Consider the following 27,090-nt stretch of genomic DNA (forward strand, 5'->3'; position numbering starts at 1 on the left):
TCTCTGGTGGAACCTCAGAGAGGGAAGAAAAATCATGTTATCCCTTCAGAGAGAAAAAAAAAGGAATCAAAGAGTTTAAAGAACACTAGGGAGTTTATATAAGATAAAAGTGGTTTTGGGGTGGATAACTGTTTGGAAAAATAAGTCATTTTATACTCTGAGGGCAGAGACAGAGGAAAGTAGCAGAATTTGTGAAAGTTGGGGTGAGATAAAATGGGAAAGGTAAGATTTATGGGGTAGCAAGAAGCACCTTGTAAATGAAGCAGTGCTGCTGTCCTGAGGGAGAAGGGTGTTCTTGCTTGGGAGAAAGCTATGGATTTTGCTCACTATTTTCAGAAGTATCACCCAACCCAAACCCCAGAGTTAGTACTTAACTTTTCAGGAAAAAACATCATTTCTCATAATTGAGAAAGGAACAGGTAAGATGAGACTACTGAACTCAGTATCTTAGATTATTAAATTGCTTCAGGGGTACAGTCACTCACTGTTTCTTATCACAGTGACTGCTGCAGTCAACCTAGAAATCTCTTGAATGGCCAAGTAGAACCTGTATTCTTTCCCTTTTGTTACCTTTGCATTTGGCAAAGGATTTTCTTATTTGCATGAGTCTCTTAGAGCTCTAGCAAAGTGTAACTCAAAAGTTTGCTCTTAATGCAGTGTATGGTTAACCCTGACTGACTGAAGAGGTGATCCTACCCCAGTGAGGGCACCTGTGCTGTAGAGCCAGAATGATGCTGACAGAACTGTTAGTGATGAACCCAGAGAATCATATCTGTTGCTGCTGCAGCAACTCTCCGCTCCCAGTGTGTGGCTTCCCAGAGAATTTGTTAAAACCTCTGTGTGGTTTTAAGTCCAGCGTAGGTAACGTACAAGCTGAGTCACCTCTGCAACAGAAGACAAACTCTTGAACTGCAAGATGAATACTTTTACAAAGCAGACTGTTTTACTGCCTGATTTACATTCAGCTACCAGAAGCCTGGGTGGTGGTTTTCCTTGAAGGAGTCAAACCTGTTTTTCAAAGGTTTTTCCAGAGCCCTGCCCATAGGATCCAGCATTCTAACTGTAGGAAATACTGTTGCAAAGCAGGGAGCCAAGACTTACCTGAGTTTAACCATATTAAGGATTCAGGATGATTCAGGACACAAGTTTAACTTGAATTTCCATCAAGAGCCTTCTTCTCTCAGCAGTTTGCACACTATGCTTGTATGACTTGCTTAAACTCAATGCTTCCATCCTGGGCAGCAAAAGTCTGTTAGAAAGAAACTCTGCTCTACAGAGGTGAAGTGATTTGCCCTTCACTAACATCGGCTGGAGTCCAGAGACCAGAGTTCAGACCTCTAAGCCTGAGACTCTGGCCAGATGCAGAGATTGCACTGCAGATGTTTAGGTCTGAACCACAGACAGCAGGTGTGGTTCAGGCAGCATTTAGCTCAGCAGAGAAAATCAACCCATCTCAGTCTGAGCTAGGTACATAGAATGAGTTGAATGAATCATGCCCTGGAAATACTTAATTTTCTCTATTGTTTGTGAAAGGAACTTAAGGTGACTAGTTCAGCTGTAGATGCTGGCAGAAAGGTGAGATGAATCCAGCCTCTCATCACAGCCCTCACTCTACAAATGCTGGCCTTCAATAACAACAGACTGCAGTCAATTGCAGCTCCTGATGGGTTTATGCACTGGAGTAGGGAATAGACTGGACAGGTTGGGAGATTGCCAATTGAGATTTCAGTCTTAAACATAACTAAGACAATCTGCTGCTGTGTGTTGTCAGTGATGGATCACAAGTAAATCAAATCCTAGATCTTGATTCTAGTCACTTTTACCAATATAAAAGCAAAGGATAGGTTGTTGCAGGTTAATGCAGATAGAACATGAGCTAATAATAAACAGCTTTAGTACCAATGGTGATTTAAATTTAAGGTCCCCATCCACACAGTTTTCAACAGTATTTTTCATCGTCTGACTCCTTCATGCTCAGTGCTCTAGTGACCCCTTTTCTCACACAAGCATCTGCCTGGTGCTCCTTCTCTGGATTACAGGACTGGGGCTCTTTTTCACATTTGTTCCTTGCTCCAGATTCTCTAACCTTTTTTCCTTTCAATACTGGAAAAGCCTCTTGTCACAGCAGCTTGGGCTGGCTTAAGCAACATGTAAGGGTAGAAAAATTGAAATGACCCTGAGATATGTAGTGTGAAATATCTTCCCACTGAATAGATGACTGACAGAGCATTAGACAAGATAAACCTGAGCATCACAGATGATTTAAATCTGTTGCTCCCTCACGGCTTGATGGTGCCCTGTGTGTCTGAGCTATGTCTGTGCAAAGGGAGTAGGCTGGATGTGAGGTTTGAGTGCTCTGTCTTAGCTTTCCAGCTGCTATTTATATTACATTACCTCACAGAGCATCCAGCTGAGAACAGGACCTTGCTGTGGGAAGTACAAGGAGTGTACAAACAGTTTTGTACAGTCTTTGACCACATACCACAGTCTTTTGGCGAGTCTTGAACAGCCGTTGACTAAAAAAAAAACAAGAGAGTTAAACACACAGGGCAAATGAGGGGCAAAATAGGAGAGAAAAGTCTGTGGGGAGCTCACCATGAATCAAAAAGAAATGGAGTATACACGTCTATGTTTTTTGTAATTTGCTTTTATGCTTCATTCTGTTTTATCTTGGATGTCCTTAGTGGCCCATGCTAATCAAGCAGGTGAAAGACATCTGCAGCCTGTAAATCAATCCCCAATAATGATTTCAAAAGTGCTAAAGCAATAAAGGATCTGCTCTTACAAATTATTTGGCACACCTTCAGTTTACTCTTTTTAACAAAGGCTGAGATGGAGCCAGAAATGAGCAAGGCCTGTATCACTAAAGATTAAGCAAATCTCTCCCTGTTTTCCCCAACTCTAACATTGTACTGCAACATTTCAAATAATACCTCCTTACTAATCTATACTTCTAAGTGAAATATTTGTAATGTATTTTGTTACATTCTTCTATCTTGGATTGGTTATGTCACAGTCGATCTCTGAGGTCTCTCCAAATTAATGAGATTAGATTTCTTTCCAAATTTCCTCTGCTTAAATACATTGCTTTGATCTTTTTGTGTGCCAAGTAGGACTGAAAAGAAAATGGAATGACTTCTTGCAGGAAATAATTGTTTCTGGTAATGGAGAAAGATCATAACAATGTGTTTGTTTAGCTGCAGATTGACTCTGTGTGGACAGGGAATCCAAATCTGAGCCTTACTAAGATGTTCAAGGGATCTGTGTGTTGGCTGTACAAGAGTTCCCAAATGGATGCAGCTCTGCCAAGAGCCCTGCTCCCGTCAGAGCTGTGTGTGCAGGTTTGTGATTGTTGATAGGCAAGGACTCCCAATAGCAGGATCAAATTGTCTCTTTGTTTTCTTAGTAGAGCTTCACTATGACACCTACCTGGAGGGCACTTTCTGGTCCGTGAGTCCTCCACCACCTGCCACAAGTTTCACATCATCTGATCCCTCCGGAATTTTCCCATCTTATGTTTTAGAAATACCTGGATAGCAAAAGTCTCTGCTGTAAAGTTTGGGAATTGACTTCTATTTTCTACCTAGCTGTGTTGACTGCCATGTTGTACTCACTTGTTTTTATGACCCAAATTTAAATCTCTTCTCTCATGTATCATTCTCATACTATTTTTTCTTAGATCAATCCCCTTATGCTCCCCTAGAGAGGGAGAGATCAGCCTGTCTCTACTTTTGTTTGACTAGACTAAACAAGCCACATTTTCTTTGCTTCTCTCCCTAGAGAGGCTTATATCTCCCTCAGTTACCTTAAATGTCATTATCTGCATATTGCATTGAACGTGGCTTGCCAATTGGGTCATTTGGTAGCTCACCAATGCTTTATACAGAGACACCTACATTTGTGAGTCTGTGTTGAAAAAGCTTTTCTGATATTCTATTTGCCTTTGTTTTGGCTGCATCCAATCAGAAACTTGCAATTACTTTATGATCGGTTGATTCCAGCAATTCCAGCTGTTGAGTGTTCGGGTTTGAGCTGTTACTTGTGTTATAAATCCATGAGGGCAAGATAAAAGTGTTGTGAGCTTACTGACTACCACAGAAAGCAAGTGCTGGAATAAGGACAGACCTGGACACAGCCTGATGCCACCAGTGCCAGACGTGACATCAGACTTTCTCTTGTAAAACTTTCTGGTTTTAAGGAAGATAACATTGATACCATGGAAGCCATGGAAATACATTATTTTCATTATTGTCCTTGTCTCCAAGATAACATCCCTGATTTGTGTAGCAGCACAGAATAAGGTGAAGTCACATTCAAAACAGTTACTTTGCTTATCAGAAGGAAGCAGTTTTATTTCTGTAGGGCACAGCCATGGCTAATCACTTTGCTTGCATTTGTGTTTCTTAAAAAACATCCCCCTGTATATGATAAGGATAATGGCCTAATGCCACAATTCCTCACCCAGCGATCGCTTTTGCAAGGACAGGGAAAGGGCTGATGACAGGAGAGCTTTGGACCCTTTGCAGGGGAGGTGCCCGTGGAAGGTGTGTGTGCTGATGGTGATTATCAAGTAATTACAACAGGAAGGCAGAAGCCAGCCTGAATGCTCACATGCTGCATTCAGATAGCAAAGCTCCTAGCTCCTAACGTAATCTTCCGCTGATCAAACAGGGATTGGGCTAAGCCAGGACTTGGCTGAGTGTAATATTCCTCTTGCCAAGGAGGTCAGGGCCAGGCCAGGCTGGCTGGGAGCTGGTGGAGAAAATGACGGAGGTTGGTTGATTGTGTGTCAGGGCAGACAGATGCTCCCCAACCCACTGGGGACCTCTCTGACATGAGCAGCTCTCTCCTTAGGTTTCCAGGTAGGTGCAAGGGTCACAGTCTGCATGTCATTGCAAAGAAAATTAATTAATGCAAGAGACATCTGCGAGAGAGCAAGGAGAGGGAAGAATTTCTCAGTATCTAGATCGGATGAGAACAGAAAATGGTTGCTCCAGAGTATCCTTTTTAGCAAAACACTGGGAAAAAATGTGTAACAGGGAGTTATTTAGCCTGACTTTATTCACTTCTTAAGTCTTGATTGCATACACTGTGGTTTTCTTTCACTTTTTTTCAACTTCTCCGAAGTACAAAGGGTTTTCTGTGAGTGACAGTTTTGCCTGAGAAAGGCAAGAATTGTTATTTGCAAGAGGGTGCAATTTCCTTCTCTTCTGTGATTGTACTTCCCTGTCATCTTCCTGGTTATCAGCCTTTTCCAGTTTGTTTTATTTGTCCTTTCATTGCAAATAATGGATTTCTCACCACTTCTTCTCTTTCATTTTTTAAAAATAATCTCATTATCCATTAAGATTGATGAACTGTTTCCTGCCTTCCCTGCCTTCCTGCTTTCTCTCAGCTTTCCTTCTGCTGTCTCTGCAAATACTCTTCAGCACTCTGATGTTGTCCTCGCATTCGTTGTGGGACAAGGCTTATTAGTACAGGCTTTGCACTTTCTTTGTAGGTCATGGTGTGGCTTTATGCTGGCTGACATGGACCCTTTTGTCCTGAAATGTCAAGTAAAAAGGCCAAAATCTATTGACTGGATTATGGGGAAAATGTTTTAAAAAAAAAAAAAAAAAAAAAAAAAAAAAAAAAAAAAAAAAAAAAGCTCTTTCAGAATTGGCTTTTAAGAAATATACTTACATTGTCATAACTCCCTTCTTCTCATCTCTACTTAAAAAAAAAATCAAGATAGAAACTTTCCTGCCAAAAATGTGTATAATTTTAATGGGGTGATGGGGTTATTTTGATTTAAAAAATTGATCTGCATTAGTAACCCCAAAGGGGTGAAAATCTGTTCTCTTAAAGGCAGCAGATGTTTTGCTTTGAACATTCAGGCACTGATCTCTTCTCTCTGGTACCCAAAGACAGAACTTGAGGTAATGGCCTGAAGCTGCTTCAGGGGAGGTTTAGGTTGGATATTAGGAAAAGGTTCTTCACCCAGAGGGTGGTTGGGCACTGAAACAGGCTCCCCAAGGAAATGGTCATGGAAACAACACTGAGAGAGTTCAAGAATCTTTTGAACAATACTCTCAAGAACATGGTGCAACTCTTGGGGTGTCCTGTGCAGGGCCAGGAATTGGACTCGATGATCCTAGTGAGTCCCTTCCAATTCCAGATATTCTATGATTTCTTGCCAGGCACTTATGCAAGGTTCAGGAGCATCTGGAGGATGAAAGCCTGTCCTGCACAGTGGTCTAGGCAGTTGGGCAGAAAAAGACATTTTCATGCAGAAAATAATGGGTGCTCCAGGCACTGCATCTCCTCCTGACAGGGTTTGACTCTGGCTTCGGTACCATGTCAGAAATGGAGCAGAAGATACTCAGTTGCACTCTGGGGGATTCCACTAATTAGATATGATTGTTTTTAAATTTGAAGCTGCAAATGAGTATTTACAAAGCAGTGTAAATGAGGTATTTTTATATGATTGTATTTTTACTGGGGTATTTTGTATATAAGCTCTTTTCCAGAGTGAAAAGTCAAAAAAACAGAAAAAGCATGTCAGGAGTAGTAGGCTATTACTATTCAGTGGTTGATTCCTGCCTTTCAGGCTTATTTCATTGAGATTTGGAGTCCGGGAATATGGTGAGGTTCTCTACAGGATCCCAAAAAGTTTCATCAGCTACATTTTCTTGTATTTTCCACAGCCACATCTATGCAGGTAAACTAAACAGGGAGCCTTCCTGAACACTCATTCATCTCCTCCTGGTTAAATTTTTGAAGTGGCCAGCAGCATAACTTTGGTCCATGAAGGTTAATATTCTCCCAAACATTTCCTTAGAATATCTCCAGTCTTTGAACACTCAAGGATGCAGTTACAAGTATCCATCCTCCTTTGGGGGATAATAATTTTTGGAAGGATAAAGTTGGACTGATGGGCCATTTCAAGCCAGCTGTCCCCACTGCCCGGGAGCATTTCTAGCCATGTCTACTTCTAGTTTAGCTGTTGGCTGAAATGCTACCATACCACTTTCTTTCCTTTTACTTTTTGTTAAACACTTAATATCCTTTTTGATTTCAAGTATGTAATTTCTCCAAGGGAGCTGTGCTATGAGAACATAAATGATGGTATTTTATGAAAAAAATAAGATGTCAAAGGGGCAGTTTTGTTGTTTGGAAAAATTCTTGCCAGTGTAACTCATAAAACAATAGAGCTAAACCAAAGGGGCAGAAAACATTTGCACAAATAGCAGTAATTGCATCTGAAAGGTGTAATTGTTGTATCTTCATCTGACATGATGAATTTGAAACATCATTCATTATAAAAAAAATTAAAGGGGACATTCTGTGTAAACAAAGTAACACAGTTCACATGGGATAATTTTCACTGATAATCTCTTTTTATATGCAAAACCTGATCCAAAGAGACTCTTTTCGGTGATAAGAGCTATTCTACAGAGGAGTTCACATATGCTTCCCACAGTGTAGTCTTTCAGCTAAAGCCAAGTTTATATCTAACGAGTGATCTTATTAATAAATGTAGGTATTTTATTCCTAAAGTTCCTCTTAAGAAATTTAATTTTGTATTAATTCATCTGTCACTGGAAACTATTGAGGTGATTGATTTGGGTGCACATTTATCTGCAGATCTTTACCGAACCACTCACTATGTTCTCTTCATTACACAGGGTTTGAAAAAGATAAATTTGAACTTCATGTGAGTTCTGCCTCACCCAGGACTTTTAGCTTCTGTATTTATATCAAGGCTGCTCTCACACGGCTTCTTCCACTATCCTGCAATATTTAAAGTAAGAGTAAGACAAAATTAGGTACTTCCCAAGTGTTCTCTGAGCACTGAGATGTTGAGCCATTCCCAAATAGCAATATACAAGTATGTGAGTGTAATAGCTTAGAATTTAAAATCTCTTGATGCAATTGTGATACAGGACTTCTGCTAGTGGCCTTCACTAATCTGGTGGTATTTTTATTCTAACATGCAATTTACCAAATGTTTTTTAGATTTATTTATATCTGATGGGGGATGAGGAGGGAGGAATGCAGACTCACTTTAGCTTGTGGGATTTTTTGCATTCTCTAAACAATTGGCGATGAAACACTGGTGGCCATGTCTCTGAGTAACAGAGATAAGAGGTACAAACAATCATTTCTTAATTACTTGAATGATAAACCTTTTTTGAGAAGCTCAGCTTCCAAATCCTGAACAGATTTAAGACTGGAAAGAAATTAGCAAAGACAAGAGAACTCATAATTTTTTCACTGTGTCAGGAGGCATCATTGTTGGCCTGGACCACTGCCGGTGCAGGCAGCACATCAGCTCCCTGCTGTGCATGGATTTCAGGCCTTCTTATACCTTCATCTTGCATGTCTGTGCCTGGTTTCTCAGGCACTGAAATCCTTTAATTTGTCCACATTCTTGGTGTCAACACACAATGCCTTTGAATACCCAAGATTCAACTGCATGATCAAATACCATGGTCTCTGTGATCTAATATTCCTTTCATCCTAAAAATCAATTCACAGAATCAAAATCAATAATGCCCTAACACAGGTAACTTGTCAATTCTGAAATCTGTTTCTTGCTTGTCGTTGTTTTTGTGAGCCTTGTGTTTTAGCAGAAAATGTCCTTGCTGAATCATATAACTTCAAAGACCATCCTAAAAATGTGAGTATGTGCAGTAAGACCAAAGTACAGAAAAATTTTGATTGTATTTCAGTGCAGTTGTATGTCTTTGCTTTCATGTCTATGATAGGAACACAGATGTCAGATCACATAGCAGAAACTGGATCAGAGACACCATCTGACTCCTTATGCACTCACACCATAGATTTTTTTGCCTACTCCTGCAACATATGAAACTGGCTGGAATTTTTCAGTTAATAAAGAGGATAGATATTGTAGAGACTTTGTTACCTCTTGTTGATGCTTTGCACTTTCCCCAAGGATAAGATAAAAGAATTTTCTGCATGCTTGTAGTCTGAACAGAACTAGAATTAGATGTCAAGACTATGGGAGAGGAAGGAGAGAAGATGGAAGTTGAAATATGATTAGGTATATGTGTATTACAGAGGAAGTAATTAAGGTCTTGGATAGGTTTTGCATGGATTTAAGATCTGCAGAACTGTCCCCACAGCTTGTAACATCCTGTGTTTACATTATGGTAATGCCCACTGCTATTGTACAGTGAAGAATCTATCACTGTTTTGTAAAAAACTCTCCTGTCTTAAAAAAACCCTGCTGTAAATGGTTTCTCTTCATTAATTAAAAAAAAAATATCTATGTCTAGGCTGAAATTTACCATCTAGTGTGTTATTCCTGAAAACCTATGTTAGTTATTTAAACTTTACATGCAAACAAGGGCAGAAAACCTTTCACATGGCTGTTCCCTATTTCTAAAATCACCTGGTGTATAGTAATTCAGATGCTAAAGCTCCTACATAAGCAGTCCTTTTTTAAAATGCAGCCTATAGTTAGTGTAAGATGCAGCTTTTGAGTGCAATAAAGGCAAAGGGGGACAAAGGTATATGAGAATGGCAGCACAGCTAATGATTGTGTACACCTACTTCTGTCAGCGGGCTTTCCAAGATTTTTCAGTAAGATGTCAGCTGCATATATGTTGCTTGCATTGAGTGAATTATGGGGAAATATTTCCACAACAGCTGTTTTATTATGACTTATCAACTGTATATGTGTTTGTGTAACAGGCCACAAATTCCACCTTCTAATAAGTTGTTGAATATGTATTTGCAGTACAGATTTAATGTCTCTGCAGATCAGATAATGCTACAGAAAGTTTGCCAAATGATACTGGCATGTAGTTTTTGGCAACAGCCTTCCTTCCTTGAAAGAATAAAAACCCCAAAACACTGAGCACAGAGAAGTTACCTATAAATAGGCCTTCTTTATGTTTTTTCAAGCCCAGCAATGGTACATTAGCTGATTGAGACTTTTGTGAGGTGGTTTAATATACTGCCACAACGGTATTTAGACACTTTGCCAAATAAAAGAAGACAAACCACACAATTATTAAAAAGGCACTCTTGCAGTTTTTCTATTGTATTTACTGCCATCATTGTAAGTTAACCAGCGGAAAGTTTCTTGAAAGTTAATTCACTTTCAGAAGCGTGGGATACCCAAGAGACACCCTACATCTTTACTCTTACTACTGGCAAGGGGATATTTTCATTCCTCCCTTGTGCTTTTGTATATTTATAGTCCCTTATTGCCTTGTGTAAGTTACTGTAAGTAAACAATGAGACTAAATGAACAAGTTCCATATATAATCCATTTTGTAGCATGAGGGCAATAATTTCATGATGTTTATTTTTCAGTACTCTCTTTTAATCACTTTTAATGATTATAGCAATAGGCTTGGTCCTGTGCCATTCAAAGCAGTAAAAATGCCCCTAGTAAAGCTCATGGTGCAGGACTGAGTCACAGCAGGAGAAATGTTCATTTCACTTTAATTTTCCTTTTCTCATTTTCTTTCTATTACCACTAATAGTGTTACTTTAGGAGTATTGTATGTTAGACCAGCTTAACTGCTATTTCTTTTTCAGATCCAACCCTCTAAGCAATTACATCAAAGCTATTAAAGTGGTTATCTGACATAGTGCATATTGTCCAGTGAAGACAAACCAGGTGTGATGTAACAGCCTTTATCACTCCTTTTGTGTAAGCATTGCAAGAAGATCCCTAGAGCTCTGTCTAGGGATCATGCCTACTATCTGTGCTTTGGCCAGAGCCAGACCAGTCCTAAGAGATCCCATCCTGAGAAATACTCCCCACAAAATTGGTATATGATTGGATTTATATCCACAAATCATCATTGACTCATCCACTTGTTAGCTGTAGAGAAGTATCCTGTAATATTGAACAAAAACACTTTACTTCGATACTGACAATAGATATATGGTAAGAATGTGCCAGTATCCTAAAATGTTTGGTGTCAAGACATCCTGACTGCAAAAGTGGGAGCTTCTGACACTAGATCATTCTTATTCCATCTCCATACCCTCCAAATGAATGTACAAACACATTACAAACGTACTGATTAATTGTCCCATCACTTTTTCTATGTCTACAAGTGTTTCTTGTACAAACTACCAGAGCTCTTCTCTAGCCAGATGTTTCCAGACATTAATTATTTTTATTTGGAATCTCTCGAAGAGGCAGCATAAAAGTGTGAACAGTCATCTTTCCTTATGCTGTACAGAAGTGAGAGTTATTGTACTCACAGTGCAAACACTGTGGCATGTCCATAATTTTACTGCTCTGAGTCATCCCCTTGACATCTGTAAGATGACTTAAGATAAAAAAGTTCAGCGCATATGGAAGCATTTGCTGGACAGGAGTTTATAGTTCCCACAGTCATTATTTATCCATGTTGCATGTATTAGTTTTTTTAACTGCTTTTTCCCAAAATTTCACAGATAAGTTACAGAATAAGATTGGGAGGGAGGTCACATTATCCATTCCTCTTCTTCAAGGCAAGATAATCTAGAATTGCATAATTTTTAAGATTTGTCTAAAATGTTCTTAAAAACATCTAATGATATTTCCATGTCTCCTTATGAAATTTACGTACAATGTTGGATGAACCTTACTGGCATGCAGAGGTTAATTATGGGGTACTGCTCTCCTACTAAGTATTTATCTTGTGTTTTTCTTGATGACCTGCAATTTCTTACTGAAACATTGACATACTCAGAAATGTATTTGAGGTGCAGATCCCTGCAGTTTCAAGGAAAAGCAATCTTTATTTTTCCCATTAGTGCAACATTTCTACATCTGAGTGTTATATTGTGATCTGCCTAACACTCTAAACAACTTTTATGTGTATTAAAAGTACTCAGAATGAATTTGAAAATATAGTAGTTAGCCCATATACATTCCTTCTGTAGTTCTTTGAGAACATGTAGGTAAATTGTTGTCTGCTCTCTTCCAGTGCTGTCTTCTTTTATAACTGTTTCCAAACATCTACAATATCTTTCCAGTTAAGGACACAATGAGTGAATATTACTGACTACTTGGCTACTGGTGCACTGTGGATTATGAGGCTGAAGGAAGCCAACAGTAGATATTTTATTTAGAATTTTTTTTTCCTCTGGGTGCTGAAGTATCTAAGAAAGAAAATAAAATGGCAGCTTTGGATCACCAAGACTTCTTTACTTTGGGAAAATCAAAGACACAGTCCCACAGACTTCCTGAAAGTGGATGATGCCTTATTGGGTAAGGGCAGGTGGCATGACTGCCCTGCTGCAGCTCAGACCAAAGCTTGGCCATGTCCAGCTGTGCATTATTGCAGTATTACTCATTAGTCATCATTACATATTTATTCATATTGAGATACACATTTTGCAAGTGGTAGAGTTGGTTGTAGTATATTTTTTCTCCTCCTGACAGATTGAAATGGTCTGCCTTATTTCTTGAGTTCTTTTTGATTTTCTGCTTATTTTCCTGATAGAAAAGACTTCTGTTTTTAACGTCTGTAATTACCCTTATAGCATGGAATTTGTTACTCTAATAGGATATAGGGTTTTCTGAAGGAATATGCTGCTGATTCAGGTAGGATAAAAGAAGTTTTAACATAATTTTATGTGCTGCTTTTGGCTTGAATAGAGTTATTTTTCTTTACAGCAGCTAATGTGGTACTGTGTTTCAGATTTGTGCTGGAAACAGTGTTCATAATTCAGGGATGTTTTCTTTATTGCTGAGCAGCACTTGCACAGAGTCAAGGCTATTTCTCTCTCTCACACCATCGTGCCAGCAAGTAGCCTAAAACTTTTACTTGCTCCACCAAGGTGAATTTGAACAGCTGAGTCTATTCTTGTCTGTATGTCACTGGGAGAATTAATTTAACATAATGAAGAAAATAGGCACTATAATTTTCTGGCAATAATAATTCACTGACAAAAATGTCACAGATGTCAAACAGAGGAAATTTCTTGTCCTGTTTCTCTGACACTTTTAAGTGAGAAAGGATCTCAGTGTAGCACTCACATACCAGGTTCAGCAGAGAGGGTATTTAGAGTAACGAGCCGTTTTTAGCTTCAGTTTTTTCCCCACAGGAGTTAGCAGAATCCTGGGACAGCTAGCCATTGCTAAATGTTTTTACAATTAATAGTTTAGTGTTTAGTTATATGAAACTTGTGTTTTGAATGATCTTTTGAGTTTTAGCAAATGCACTCACTAAGTAGCACTGATTTACCTGCACTAAGTAGATTCTTTTAGGTGTCACATTCATTTTGTCTCCTTACTTTGTCATCTAACCATGGCCACACTATGAAATGCCTTGGCCAGGAGACATAGAGCCAGCCTAAAACTCAATAGGTTTAATAATAAATATTGTGGGATGAAGAAGGATTGTATTCTCCTGTTTGCTGAGAACTTGTGCCTGCCAGTTTTACCTGAGCTACTGTAACTCACTGGTAAATATTAGGTACCTTGTCTCTGCCACATCCTTGGTGGCTCCAGCATTATTGCTTCTTCTAACCCAAAACTGGGGCTTTTAACTGCAAAGTAGCTTTACACTACAGGTGATTCTTCTCCCTGGAGTACTGAGCAAATAATGGCTGCTACATTTTCTGGGTACTCTTTTTGGGTAAAATTTACTTTATTGCAGATAAAAATAATAATTTCAGGCTGCACTGTGTCTTGTTCAGAGGCATTTCCAGCAGTGTGTCCTTGCCAAAGGAATTTCTCTCCCTTTGAAGTTGCTGCTGTCAGAACCATGGAAAAAATTGATTAAAAAAATGGACCCCTGTCTGACTTCACCTACTCCAAGCCATGCTCACAACTGGACCAATTTTAGGTCAGGATGCTCAGAACCCTTTTGAATCTCCAAGGATGGAGACTGTATAACCCCTCTGGGTGATCTGTGCCAGTGCTTCACCTCTGTGATTATAACACTTTTTCCCTCTTACATTCCTCACATTCCTCTTATGTTCCTTATTGCAGCTTGATTGTCCTTTTGCTTCTTTTTCTTTGGCTGGACACCTAGGAGGTGAGTCTGGCTCTGTTTTCTCTATTATTCCCCTTTCTAGTTAGTTGAGAAAAAGCTATTAGGTCACTCCCATGCTCCAATCTTTCAGGCTAACACAACCCTGACCCCTTGGCCCTGTATTCATTATTTTTATGCCCGAGATCTGTAATCCTCTTGGTAGCCCTTCTGTGGATCCTGTTCAGTCTCAGCAGCCCAAGGCTCCACACTTGGACACGGTGCTCCAGATGCCTTGTGCATGCCAAGCAGAGGGAAGGGTCACTTCCTTGACCTGCTGGCCACTCTCTGGCTAAAGCAGGTCAGTACAGGGTTAACCTTTGCTGCAGCAAGGACACACTGCTGACTCATGTTCAGCTTGTCCTGCACCAGCACTCATCCCCCAACCAGCTCCACCAGCAAAGCTGGAAAGTCTTGAGCGGTTCCTTGGGAGACCACATCCTTCTTCCTCCAGTTTGCAGATGCAGTCAAACTGGAGGAAGAAGGAAGGGAATTTGCAAGTGCTTCCTTTACAGCACCCCATTTTTTTTTTACCTGATTTCAGTGTTTTGCCTTAAGAGCCCAGCTTTTTGGCACACGCTTCAAAGCCTGAACCTCTTCCCAGCTTCAGAAGGAGGGAGGGAAAACAAGTGTATGGTTGGGGTAAGTGGAGAGTGGGACTACTGCAAGTTGAAACATTGAACTCAAAATATCCCTTTATCTTCAGGCTGAGGAGGTGGGGGCTTGCTGATTTTCAGCTGATCTGTATCTAATAGGTACAGGAGATGCCTGGGGCACAAGTTTGGGTGCTAATTAACAGCATTAAAAAATAAACATAAGCAAAAAGCTATTAAATCCTGTAATTTTATTGTATATAATTTTGATGTTGAAAAATACAATAGGGAAAGCAATCCCTAAGTACATGAGCTTTTCTGATTGGAATGCATGGTGATAGTGTGCTGTAGCTGAATCAAATTTCTGTTAATTTATGAAAATGGGGATGCAATCTTTTGACAGACAATTTGTTCTAAGTGTTTTTGAGCAGCATACACAAAATTTTTTAAGTGGAGCAAATGTAATTGTTTACAGAGCAGTGTTGGCTGTGGAGTGCTTGTTGTACATTTTCAGGATCAATAGCAGCAGGTAGATAATGCATTAGTTCCACTTCACCTTTCTGAATGTTAAGATTTTGCATTCTGCCTTCTGTGCTCCCAGGTGAGAACTCCCTTGCTAGTTCTCCCTTGCTGAGCCCTTGGCCTCCACAGACATGTGGTGCAGGTGGGCAGCGTGGCATCTGAAGTTCCAGCTTCTCAGTTGGAGTGGCCTGAGTGGAATAATTGTATATGTTCCTCCTACCTTACTAATAGTTGGAATTACAGCTGAAAACCTAATTAATCTCCTTTACTGAGCCAGATAGTAAAGTAAAATTGTTAATAAAAGCACACCGAGATTTATGCTCTTCAGTTGGTTGTAGTAACTGTTGCAACCAGGCTCCTCTGGTGCAGAGCACAGTCTTTAACACAGTTTTTAACACAGTTTTCATCCTGACACTGCTTTTTAAAACAAATTAAATGTGGCTTTTTTCTTCCCTTAGGTCTGTAGTCACATGTCATAATTTGTTCTACATTTTGGAAATGTAGATTTCCAAATCTCCAATGTTTGATCCATATTTTGGAAATACAGAGGCATTTTGGAAATATAGAACAAATTATGGAAGATGTTTTTTACTGAGGTTAAAGCAAATGAGCAGAATTTCTGATAATGCTTCACATTTGTTTCAGTTTTTACTGATGGATTGCAGTAATGTTTAGAAAGTTTGGCTGCAGTAGCATTTCTGAAATTTGATGGCATTACAGAACTGGTCATGGTTCAAACTGAAATATGCAAACCTAGCAATCTAAAATTAGGGTTCTAAATTCATATTTAGGGATTCAGTTGAGAACTGACACATTTACCTGCTGTTGAATTCAGTAGAATTCAAGAAATGATATGGAAAGACAGTTTACCCTTGGCTACACTTGAAGTTAAGCTGAGTTCAGTATCAGCTGCAACTGCTTTATCAGCAGTGGGTAAATTTGCTGGAGTAGACAAAGCTTCTGAGTTTCTGGGTTTTTTGCTCAATAGGAAGCAAATTTATGAACTTTTTTTCATGTTTGAGTGTTACAACTAAATCTATTTATTTCTATCTTCCAGATGTTTTTTGGAAGCTAGGAAATATTTAGCAGTCTTAGCAAAAAAAAAAAAAAAAAAAAAAAAAAAAAAAAAAAAAAAAAAAAAAAATTGGAAACATTTCACAATCCCCTTTCCATGTCAAGATTTTGTGCTGCACATAAATAAATTAAGCAGTGTTTTGGGGCCCCATGCATCCACCGTCCAGCTGTTGCAGATTTTATGATGAACTGCAGTTCATGTTTTTGGATAGAGAGGGATATAGTAAGTTTCTGGCTGGGCTCTGTGAGGTGAAAGCACCAGAAAGGATGCTTTGCTGCTCCCTCTGTTCTGAAAGAGAGCAGTAGGAGCTGATGGTGCCTCTCTCACCTTCACTGCAATCTCCTGTTTCCATCAGTGGCACTGTGCCCAGGAGTGCTCAGTGGTGCAGTGGGGCATGTGTGGTGCCCCTGCTGGCATCTGGCAAAAGAAAGAGTGCAGAGGGCTGTCCCCATGCCTCCTGTTTGGGGTTGACCCCTGGGTAATGTCTCAGTGTGTAACAGATGGGCTGCGCTGTGGCAGCATGGACTTGATTTGATACAGAATTTTTCTTCCGTTTGTTTGCACTTGTTTGGGAGACATCAGTTTTTGGCTTGACTATAGTTTTTCTCCAAGGAAACTTCTTTACTGCCTTCTTTCTTGTCATTTTCATTTGCTCTGTGGTGTGATGCCTTGGGGTGATAAGTGATAATTTTCTCTCCTTTGGGGTTTTGATTCGAGCTTTTCTTGTGCTGCCTGTGTTTTGCTCATGGCTGTGGCAGTAAAGATATCCATGGCTTGGGCTGAACTCTTGCCTTGCTTGATTTACCAGCTCATAACTACTTAAAAAGCCAGGATGCCCTTATCTGGTACTGTCTTCACAGTGGCTTTCCCTGAGGTCCTGATGTTTGTTTTTCTTTCAAGTCCTCAAATTGAACAGCATTGTGCCCCAGAAAGTATGAGCTGTTCCTATACCTTTAGCCAGATGTGCTTATCTGGAATTAAAATAAAATCAGATATTTTTTCAAAGGTTAGTTGCTGTGATTATCAATCAGCCTCCTGGTTGCCATTGCTAAGACAGAGACTTCTGCCTTTTGGGGGATAACTAATTAATAGGATTGCTTATATCAGAGTATGCTGTCTTATCCAGCACTGGATATTTGAAAGCAAGTAGAAATGTAAAAATAAAGAAGTCTTGAAAAACAACTATTCAGGTATGTGCCTGGTGAAGACTTGATTGATGTTAATAATGAAAATAATCTGTCAGTTTTGATAATGAGAATCTTTAATCCCAAATCTTGTACTCCTTTGAAATAGCAGTCAGCAGGATACTTTCCATATAATGCACTTTGGGAATTCAGCCCTCACAGGTAATAAATTATTAGAGTATTATATTACAAAATGGAATTTTGCCATAAAACTCCCCACCAAACTCACACATTTACAAGTTTCTTAAGAAAATAAAATTATATACATTATTTGGGAAGGTTACAAAGCTGTACAAAAATTTCTGCTCTTGCATTGCTGTTGCCACTGCCATGGCAGGAAAAATTGTGGGTGTTTTCTCCAGGGAGACCATGAAAATGCAGGTTTCTGTAGCTGAGAGCACGTGGTCATGGTTGTTTCCCATCCTCAGTAGGGTTTGTGAGATAAATCACTCCAGTGCTGATGAGGAATGTTCAGCCAAGGGAAAAGCAGTGCATTCCCTTTGCTCCATCCATTTGTTGGTGTCCTCCAGCTGCCATACACAGGCAACTGAGGATGCTTTTAAGTGCTTCTGACGTGGAACATCACCTTCAGGTTTTTCTCAGTTTATTCAGAAAAGAAAGTTGTACTTGCAAGCCAATTGCACATCATGACACTGCCAGCTGCTACAGTGATTTCCAGGGCTGGAGTCTCATGCTGGCAGCTTATTTTTCAGTCCTGTTGTTTCACGTGCTGCCACCTCCCCTCCTTTGGGAAGGTCAGGGGACAGCCTTGCTTTGGCACCTTTACCTTTGGCTATGCTTTCAGGAGTGTTGCATGGGGTAGTGATTTCCAGCAAACTGGAAGTGGTGCTGCTTCCAAGGGATCTCTCAGGTGTGTTGTATAAGGAAATTGTATTACTGAAGGCTTGAACCAAAAATCTCTCTGAAAATACAGGGAAAAACGCCAAAAAGAAATGGCTCATCCTAAGTCTAGCAAAAGCAAGAATCAGGAGCTCTTCACTAGGCTTGTTATCACCCTGTTACTGAGGAAAATAAAAATACTAATTTGGGTAGGGGAAGTAACCTTTCTGTGTTACCTGACTTGCCATTTGAAAATCTTTGCAAGATGAGGTAAATTTGATCTTGAAATATTATTTGAAACTGAAAATGAAAATGTTTGATTTAGAAAATTTTGAAGCTAAATATGGCAAGTGTTTGAAGTCTGTTTTGTTCATAATAATTTTTATAAAATTTGATAGACCAGCATAAATTTATTAGATAGACCATTGATTGACTGATTTGATTTGATAGACCAGCATAAATTTATTAATGATTTAGATAAAATGAAATCTATTTTATTATTGAACAAAAATTAAAGTTTAACAGAAAAAATTGCCTTGGCCTATGAAACCGTAAGCTGTTGTATCTTCAGATTTTATAATTATACTTATAAAGGTATAAAATATGCAATCATGAAATCATTAAAATTTATGGACTACAGAGACATTAAACATACTAAAACAATGAAATTCTGGAAATGCTACAGAGCCGCACTCTACAAAAGCTTTTAATATCTTCAAATAATTTCAGTTTTACTTTTGAATCAGAACTGCCTTCCTGCCACTTTCCAGTGTGTAAAAATTTAACATAATCTCTTCTCTGCCTATGTTCTAATTGCTTGTCAGGCAGAAAGTTGTCTCTCTGAAGTACTGTCCTCTTTATGACAGACAGCAACATTTCCACAGGATCTGCCAAAGATGAGATTATGCTGTAATTTCCTCAAACAGCTGTGTCTGCTTCATTATGAATAGAAGCAGTCGGGGACTGTATCCAAATCTTTAGTTCTCACCCTTCCAAATCATATTAACAAAATTATCACATGCCTGGGTGAGCACTTTTCTAGCACTTTTAATTAATTCCAATTGTACATTACCCACTCCAAAAGGTTTACTGGCTCTTTTTTTTTTAATATCCTGGTATCAGCTTTCAGCTTCTGTCACTATCAGAAACAGTTCTTCATGAAGATTTGGGTTTCCCAAGGAGATATTCCCACCTCCTTTCCATCCAGCACTGTATTTGTTTCATCTATGGGCTCAGCTCTTGGCAGCCTGCAGTGCTGGCATTGGATGTGGTGGTATCTTGTCTCCCAGAGAAGGCCTCAGTGAGACTCTGCCTGGTTTTCCAAATCTCCCCAGTGGCATTTCTTGGGACAACTGTGCATTTCAGGAGGCATCTGTTCCGTTTTCTGTAGTAACTGTAAAAACCACATCTGTTTCCCACCTCGTACAAATATATCCCTCATCTGCTTTCATCTGTCTCCCTGTATCACTGCACTGGTCAGGCAACAGGAGTGTCTTTTTCATGGGCAAGATTTCTTCCTGAGGGTGTTCTTCTGCAGGAGTTTATCCGTGGGTGTTGTAATGCATCCAAGACTCTCATCCTTTGGATGTGTGCTGCTTGTGCAGAGGGCAGCAGAGCTGGAATTTGTGCTCAGCCCTTGTCCAGAATACTGCAGGAGTTTAAAAACTTGGAGCTCTTGATCATGATAGCCCCTGAGGAAAATGTCTGGTTTGTGCTTTGAAAGCACTTTGTGCTTTGAACTGAGTTGTGATCAAGCAGTCATAGCTGCTATCTGTAAGGACAAAGACCCCATCAGGCCTCCTGACTCCTCTCTGAGTCATTGCCAAGTGGGCTGGTGCACAGGTTCCCCCCTGTGCACCGCAGACTCATAGAGTGGCTTGGGTTGAATGGGGCCTTAAAGATTTTCTAGTTCCAACCCTCTGCCATGGGCAGGAACCCATTCCACTGATCAGATTGTTCGAAGCCCTGTCCAACCTGGCCTTGCACACTTCCAAGGATGAAGCAACCACAACTTCTTTTGGCAACCTATTCCAGTGCTTCACCACTCTCACAGTAAAGAATTTTTTCCTAATATATTATCTAAATCTCTCTTCTTGTAGTTTAAAACTATTTCTCCTTCTCCTATGAATATCCGCTCATGTAAAAAGTCATTCTCCCTCCTTTTTATAAGCTCCCTCTAAGTACTAAAAGGCTGCAATGAGGTCTACCTGGAATCCTCTCCTCTCCAGGTGAACAACCTGCCTGTGTAATCCTATTTCTTGGGCAGCACGACCCACCACTCCATTGGGTTGAGAGCTTTTACCTTGCAGGAGTGGGCAGCTGAAGAGGGATGCTGGCCCATGGCTGACCTTTCGTAGGCTACTGGCTCTGCCCCAGCAATTTACAAACCTATTGTTTTTTGTTGTTTGGGGTTGATTTGTTTTGTTTTGTTTTATGGTAGTAGCAAGAGGCATCAGTTCAGTGGCAGGCCATTAATGAAGTGTTCAGGTGCTTCTCATACACATGGTACTGAATGAGCAATCAGTCTAAGCCGCGCACAGTGTTACCAGAACACCCAGATGTTTTTAGTGTATCTTGCTGTAAATATTCTGGGTTTAGACTCTCAGTACTGGGATGGGTAAACAGCTGTAACAGCCTGCATTAGGAAATGTTTATAGAGGAAGCAAATTCTCAACATGTTTCAGGTTTTATTTCTTTATATCCATTTTTATTTGTCTACGTGCTTTGATAATTCCTTTGCATATCTCATAATTATTTCTGTTCTATTTTTTGTGGCAAATTGAAAACAGAGCAAACAATCAATAGTGCGGAATTCTTCACCATTTTTCTTTTTTCAATTCCTATTGAGGATAACAATATTTCTACAGTGCTTGTCTAACCAAAAAAGCACTGCTGTTACTATTCAGAAGCGGGCTGCTACATTCTTTTTCCAGACAGTTTTATTTTACAAACTTGAGCTCTGCTGATGCAGTCCCTGCTGCATGTCCTGGGGCAAAAATCATCCAGCTCAGCTTCTTCCTCCTGATGTCTCCAGAGGTTAGGGTGAGATCTGCTGGCCAAATGTAACTTGGAGTGTAGTGAAGGAAATGCAATATCAGACGGGAAGAAACTCTTGTAGACTTCTTTCTTAGATCATCATTAAATGGGCTCAGGTTTAAAATAGAGTCTCATAAGAGATAGACATCTTAGAAGGAACCTGATATGGCTGGAGTTAAACAGAAGTATTTAATTGTGTTTCTGGCTCCTTGAACTTTTCTTCTCCTTGTGGGATTCATAGCTAAACATAGTCTGGTGGATATAATTTTGTTCCACTGTCTAGCATGTTCACATCACTTTGTAAAGGGTTTTTGTTTTGTTTTGTTTTGTTTTCACAAATACAGTTATACATCCTGTCAAGATGCTGTGACATGGGCAGCTATGACTTCATTTTCTACTCTCAGTGGTTCAGAGGGGATATTTTTGCATTATACAGTATCAAGAAAAATTTATCTATATAAATCCTTAAATATACCAAGTTCACTGTTTAAGGCTGCAGACATGTTTCTTGTCCAGAGTCCCTAGTGAAATGCTGCTAAGTGATGTAGTGTTGTCTTTGCTGAGCTTGAGACTCCTCTTACTCCCTTCTCCCATTCTGATGAGGGCATATGAAGAGTTAGGAGGTTCATGTCCCTCTCATCTCAGAGCATTCCTGCACAGCAGAGAGTGACTTCAGATGTGTGTATGTCAGCCAACATCAGTCAAGAGAGGTGAGTAATAAAAAATAGAGGAAGAGCCAGCAGAACCCAGACACAGCTGAGTCTTTTCATCTCACTGACTCCAAAGAGCATAGTGAAGTTGAGCCTGGACACTATTTAAAATAAACTATCTTGCAGAAAATCCAAGCCAAAGCTTCTTAAATAGCAGCTATTTACAGAAGAATGATCAAATCTAAGGTCCTAAATGCAACACAAAACCATGTTTCTTACTTCCAAATGGGCCTATCACAATATGTAAATGCTCAACACATTGACTGAACCAAGTTCCAAGGTTTGTATTCCATAACAGGAAAATAGATTATATTTTTACATTCATTTAGTTGGAGTCCTGTATGTTCTGTAGCAGAATGGAACCTGGTATTATTTAGAGGCAGTGTAGTTATTGTAATGATAGTCATGAGACACGTTACAAAGTTAAGCAGGCAATATTCTGCAAAAAAAAAAAGAAAGTATCTTTGGGTAATTTTATGGATGTTAATTGTAAGAATGTAGTGGATTCTTCAAGTCTTTGACATCTGGGGCTGGATGTCACAAGAAGAGATGAAGAGATGAAATTGGAATGTCGGGTGCATAGAGTCCATCCTTGTCAGCTTTAAGGGCTTAGTCTCAACTGGCAGCATCCTGAGGCTGAGCAGTGCCCTGTGTTTCAGAGGAGACCAGGTCTTTCCAGATCTTCATGTTAATAAATTTGTGCTAGCAACATTAAGCCAAAGTGCTTGGTCTGGTCTCTAAAGCACACCAGCATGGTCTCTCTGCATACTGTGTGTGAAGATGCTTTCAGTGAACACAGGGACCCAGACTGGCACCCAGCTACTGTGGTCAGAGCACTGGACTTATTCTGCACTTCTAAGTAGTGCCCCTGTGAGCCCCTGGCTAGAAACCCAGCACATCTGGAAGTATCACAAGTACTTTGAAGTCCAGCTTCTGGGAGCTGTGGAGCATGTTCCAATTTCCAGTATCCATGTTTCTCTATGATGAAGGGTATGAACACACAGGGTGCAAGAAATATCACAGAGAGTGAATTTATGCATGGAATAGACAGAAATCTCACCTTCATCTTGTTGGAGATGATAGAGGACAAAATCTGGGCTCCTGAAGCCAAACGTGTGTAGGAGCCAAAAAGAGATGTACTGTATTGGGATTGATGTATAATCCCATATATTTAAAAATACACACATTCATCTATCTCAGAAAAAATATATTTTTCCTTTGCAGGCCTCCAGGCATAGCTTTTGCTTTCTTGGAATCTATAAATATGGCTAAGAAATATCAAAGGGACTGGGGTGTCAGCACAAGAATAGCAGTGTTTCCTAAAAGCCAAGGAGAAAAACCCATAAACAACTTCTATGGACCTGGAATTTTATTATTGATGGCTAATCTATACAGTGATGCTTTAAATGCTTCAGTAGCCACTCTTGGTGTAATAATTGTTGAAACAATATGTAAATGTTTAGACCCTCAAGACTGGATCCCACCCTTACCTGGCTATTTTTGCCTATTTCCAGTTGTAAACCTGTGTGTCTTTAAACAGTAACAACCACTCCTCTAATGAGGACAGTTTTTGCTGTGTAACTTCTCGAGTCAGAGATCTGTGCTACACTAAGAAATTTTGCTGGGAGCAAAGCTGTAATTGAAACAGCATTTAAAGTGTTTGAAAACACTCTGTCCTGGGGTTATACCTGGGAGTGCTGTTGATTTTAAGTTTGATTTAGTTAGCATGATTCCTGACATCAGTGTAATGTTGTCTGTTTGGGTTTTTGTTTTATTTGTGTTTGTTTTTTTTTTTTTCCCTTAGGTTGGCTGGATTAACTGGCTGTCATTCAGAGGGAACTTGGCAGATCTACTTTGCTTTTGTTGAACCTCTCCACAGCACATCATAAAGATTTCCTAGGTCCAGAAGCTACAGAAAAGACAACTAAGCAGCAGAAAAATGTGACTCTGAGAAGAGACTTCAAGCCTTCTGATGATGAATTTTCTACTGATCAGTTCTCATTTAAATATATAACTGAAGCATGCATAAAAGTTAACCTGATAGGGAAAAACACCATCTCAGTAATTAGAACTGCCAAAAAAAAAAAAAAAAAAAAAAAAAAAAGCTGTCACCTAAAGCTTCAAAATGAGTGCTCCACTAATTCCAAACAAGTCATGTTATTCCCAGGTTCACGACAACCGTGGTGAAATAAGAAACAATAATGAAAGCATAGTGAATGTTGGGGATACCAATGCCAACCAAATTGTAACAAAAGTTAGAACCACTGATGGGGATGTTAAGAAACATGATTTGACAGATGAGAGTGGGAACATATACTCTGGAGGAACAGAGAAAATGACTCATCTGCCTACAGAGCAGAATAAACTTCTGACCTTCAAAGACTCTCGAACCTGTCACACCAGTGCACAGGAAAGTAAGCTGCCCTCCACCACAAGCAGGGAAATGGGGAAAGATTGTAGGACCAGCGAAGTTAAGGATATATCAAAGCATATCAGGATTAGCCGAGGACAAAGTCTGTCCAATTTAAAAAGTAGCACAAATGATGCCAACCTGGAGGTTGTCTCCAAAGGTAATATTGATTTTACCCAGAACTTTCCTAAGGGAAAAATGTCCAGGACTGTGGAGGTGGAGAGAATAAAAAGGCTTTCTTTGGGAAGACCAAGTAAATTTTCTCCTCAGCCCGAAACATTTGCAAAAGACAGCGTTGGCCGCGTGTCATGTAAACGTCTGCTTTCTGCATCATTGGACTCCATCGACAGGTCTCACCACTTGGTAGGAAGTACAGAGAAATCCCAAAAAACATCCACGGATCATTTTCTTGGGATGGTGTTTTGTCCACTCGACAATACCTCAGAGGAAAAGACTGTATTTTATTCCACACCATCTACCTCAGGGAACAAGAAAACAAGTAAACTAGAAAATGTACCAAATGTTAGCATTGAAAGCACACTGCATACTTCTCATTCTCAACATTCAGCTGTTAAGCTCAATGAGGTTGCTAGTAAATCAGAAGCACAATTGGGTCAGGGTGATAAAAGTAAAAAACTGGAGCTTAGGACCGCACCATCTCTACAATATAAAAATACGTGTCCACAAAAGATAGAGAGAATTATGCTGGTAGAGTTCCTGGGGTCTCCAAGACCTGAAAATACATCAGTGCAGGAACAGAACAGCTCTGGGTCTGACATATCAAAATTTCAAGTATCCCATTTTCACGACACCTGTAATAGAGTAGAGGACCCATTGTCAAGCCAGGTAGTAACTCATCCTGATGATAAATTGCAAAATGATAATATCACCATCAGTGGGGAAGGGAGAGGAAGCAATGACAGTGACAGCAGGGCAACCAGCCAGGCTGGTGAGGAATATTTTACTGATGAGGAAATGGAAACAATATTTCCACTCACTTGTGGTAGTAAATCCAGTGTCAAAGTGACACCAAGAAAAAACAAAAATTTGCATGAAGTTGACACAGGTTGCACTGAAACAGTTGGTGAACAGATATCTCCTACACATGATATTAATCCACCTGACAGCAAACCCTTGGAAGTTAATGAGAATAAACTGATGCTAGTCAAAGAAAGCGCTGAAGATGCTGTTGTGCCTGTTTCTGATCCCTCAGATCATCACAGAGCATGCAGTGTAGAGACAGTGTCAAATCAACAACCTGACAGTCACAGCAGTGATGTGGAAACCTTAAATGTTTCACTTGCAAGTAAAGAAACAGTTGATGTAGAGAAACATCCTCCAGGGGAAGCACCAGAGAGCTGTAACATTCCAACAAAGGCTGATATCTTTTTATGTGTCCCAACTCCTGTGCGCCCAATGGCAATGCCGGATGTTAATGGTCAGCCCACACTATCAAATAGTAATTTGAAGGACCTTTATGCACTTCATGATGACAAATTGTCACCCTCCTCAGTCCTACCTCCCATTGACAGCACACAGTTGTTAAATTTATCCCCTAAAGTGCCTATCAAGAGTGCTTGCAGCAGTGCCATCCCAAAACCTATCCTGGTCCACCCCAAGGGCTCCCTCATAGATAAGGCCAATGTGGACACTGGATGCAGTGAAAAGCTGGAAGAAGGCGTTGAGATGAAACCTGCCATCCCCCGGCCCAAACCCGTGAGACCTAAAATCATCACGTACATTAGGAGAAACCCTCGTTCAATAGAGCAGCTCGACCCTTTGTTTGCGCCAGCAGGGCTGCCCTTCGACGGCCCCGCGTGCAGCGTGCCCATCCCTGCGGAACAGAAGGCATCCAACGGAGGGGAGGCGAAGCCCGCCAGCGTCCTGTACGACAAATTTAAACCTGACCTCCAGAAGCCAAGACTCTTTGGTTCTGGACTAGTAGTGTCAGGAATTAGGCCCCCAGGTCATCACTTCGGTCCAATGAGTGAGAAGTTTCTGCAGGAGGTAAGTTTCTGCAGCTTAGACAGCTGCTTTTTTGTGCCAAGTGGTGATTATTTGCTATTTGCTGCAGCCAGAAGTTAGTTCTCAAACCTCAAATAAGAAATAAATCCTAAAACAATGTGTGATCATTAAGAATAATCTTACCTAACTGCTTCTGGCACTGACCCTGTTGTGATATCTTAGCTGTTACTGGAAGTTGTTACTGTGTTCTTCCAGTATTTTCTAGCAAATTGGTCACCTGCTAGTGTTATAAATAGGGATGTTTAGAAAGGAAAAGACATGCTGAATTGAATAATTTTTTTTTTTTTTTTTTGCTTCCCGAATAATAGCTTTGGGAAATGATTGTAATTTGCCCATAGAGACTCTTCCTTCCTTCCAAATAGGAAAGTTGGCAGGTTTTTGTAGACAGAGCACTAGAGGTCTAAACTAATTCCATTCTATTTAGCTGTATGGAAACCCAGGGACTATCAGAGCTCTTTTTGGATTATATATGTAATACAAAAGAAGATTTACTTTTGATTAATTTTAATGCTGTTTCTTACACTGACCTGCATGTCAAAAAAGATTTCTTCTTTTCCCTGGAAAGCTATCCTGAACAGCCAAAATGTGATGGAAATCCCTCTGGACACCTCTGGCTCCAGATATCTCACTGTGTTTCTGCCTTGCTGAACTGGGCAGGAGCCTTGGGTTCCCAAAATCCCTGCTGGGAGATGAGCACA

General features: G+C 40.0%; 1 protein-coding gene and 1 long non-coding RNA gene across 2 annotated transcripts in view; both read left to right on the forward strand.

The window, feature by feature from the left end:
* LOC128804292 (uncharacterized) overlaps positions 1–23,993 on the forward strand; it is a 42,810-nt gene extending 18,817 nt beyond the window's left edge. The window contains exon 2 of the long non-coding RNA XR_008436003.1: positions 23,762–23,993. This is a non-coding gene — a long non-coding RNA (uncharacterized LOC128804292). The remainder of the gene's footprint in view (positions 1–23,761) is intronic.
* An 89-nt stretch (positions 23,994–24,082) lies between these two features.
* Positions 24,083–27,090, forward strand: part of MTUS2 (microtubule associated scaffold protein 2) — a 158,217-nt gene continuing 155,209 nt past the window's right edge. The window contains exon 1 of the mRNA XM_053969759.1: positions 24,083–26,374. Within this exon, the coding sequence (XP_053825734.1) occupies positions 24,083–26,374 (2,292 nt within the window). The remainder of the gene's footprint in view (positions 26,375–27,090) is intronic.

The sequence above is a fragment of the Vidua macroura genome, chromosome 2, assembly GCF_024509145.1.
Source record: "Vidua macroura isolate BioBank_ID:100142 chromosome 2, ASM2450914v1, whole genome shotgun sequence".
NCBI classification, from domain to species: Eukaryota; Metazoa; Chordata; class Aves; order Passeriformes; family Viduidae; genus Vidua; species Vidua macroura.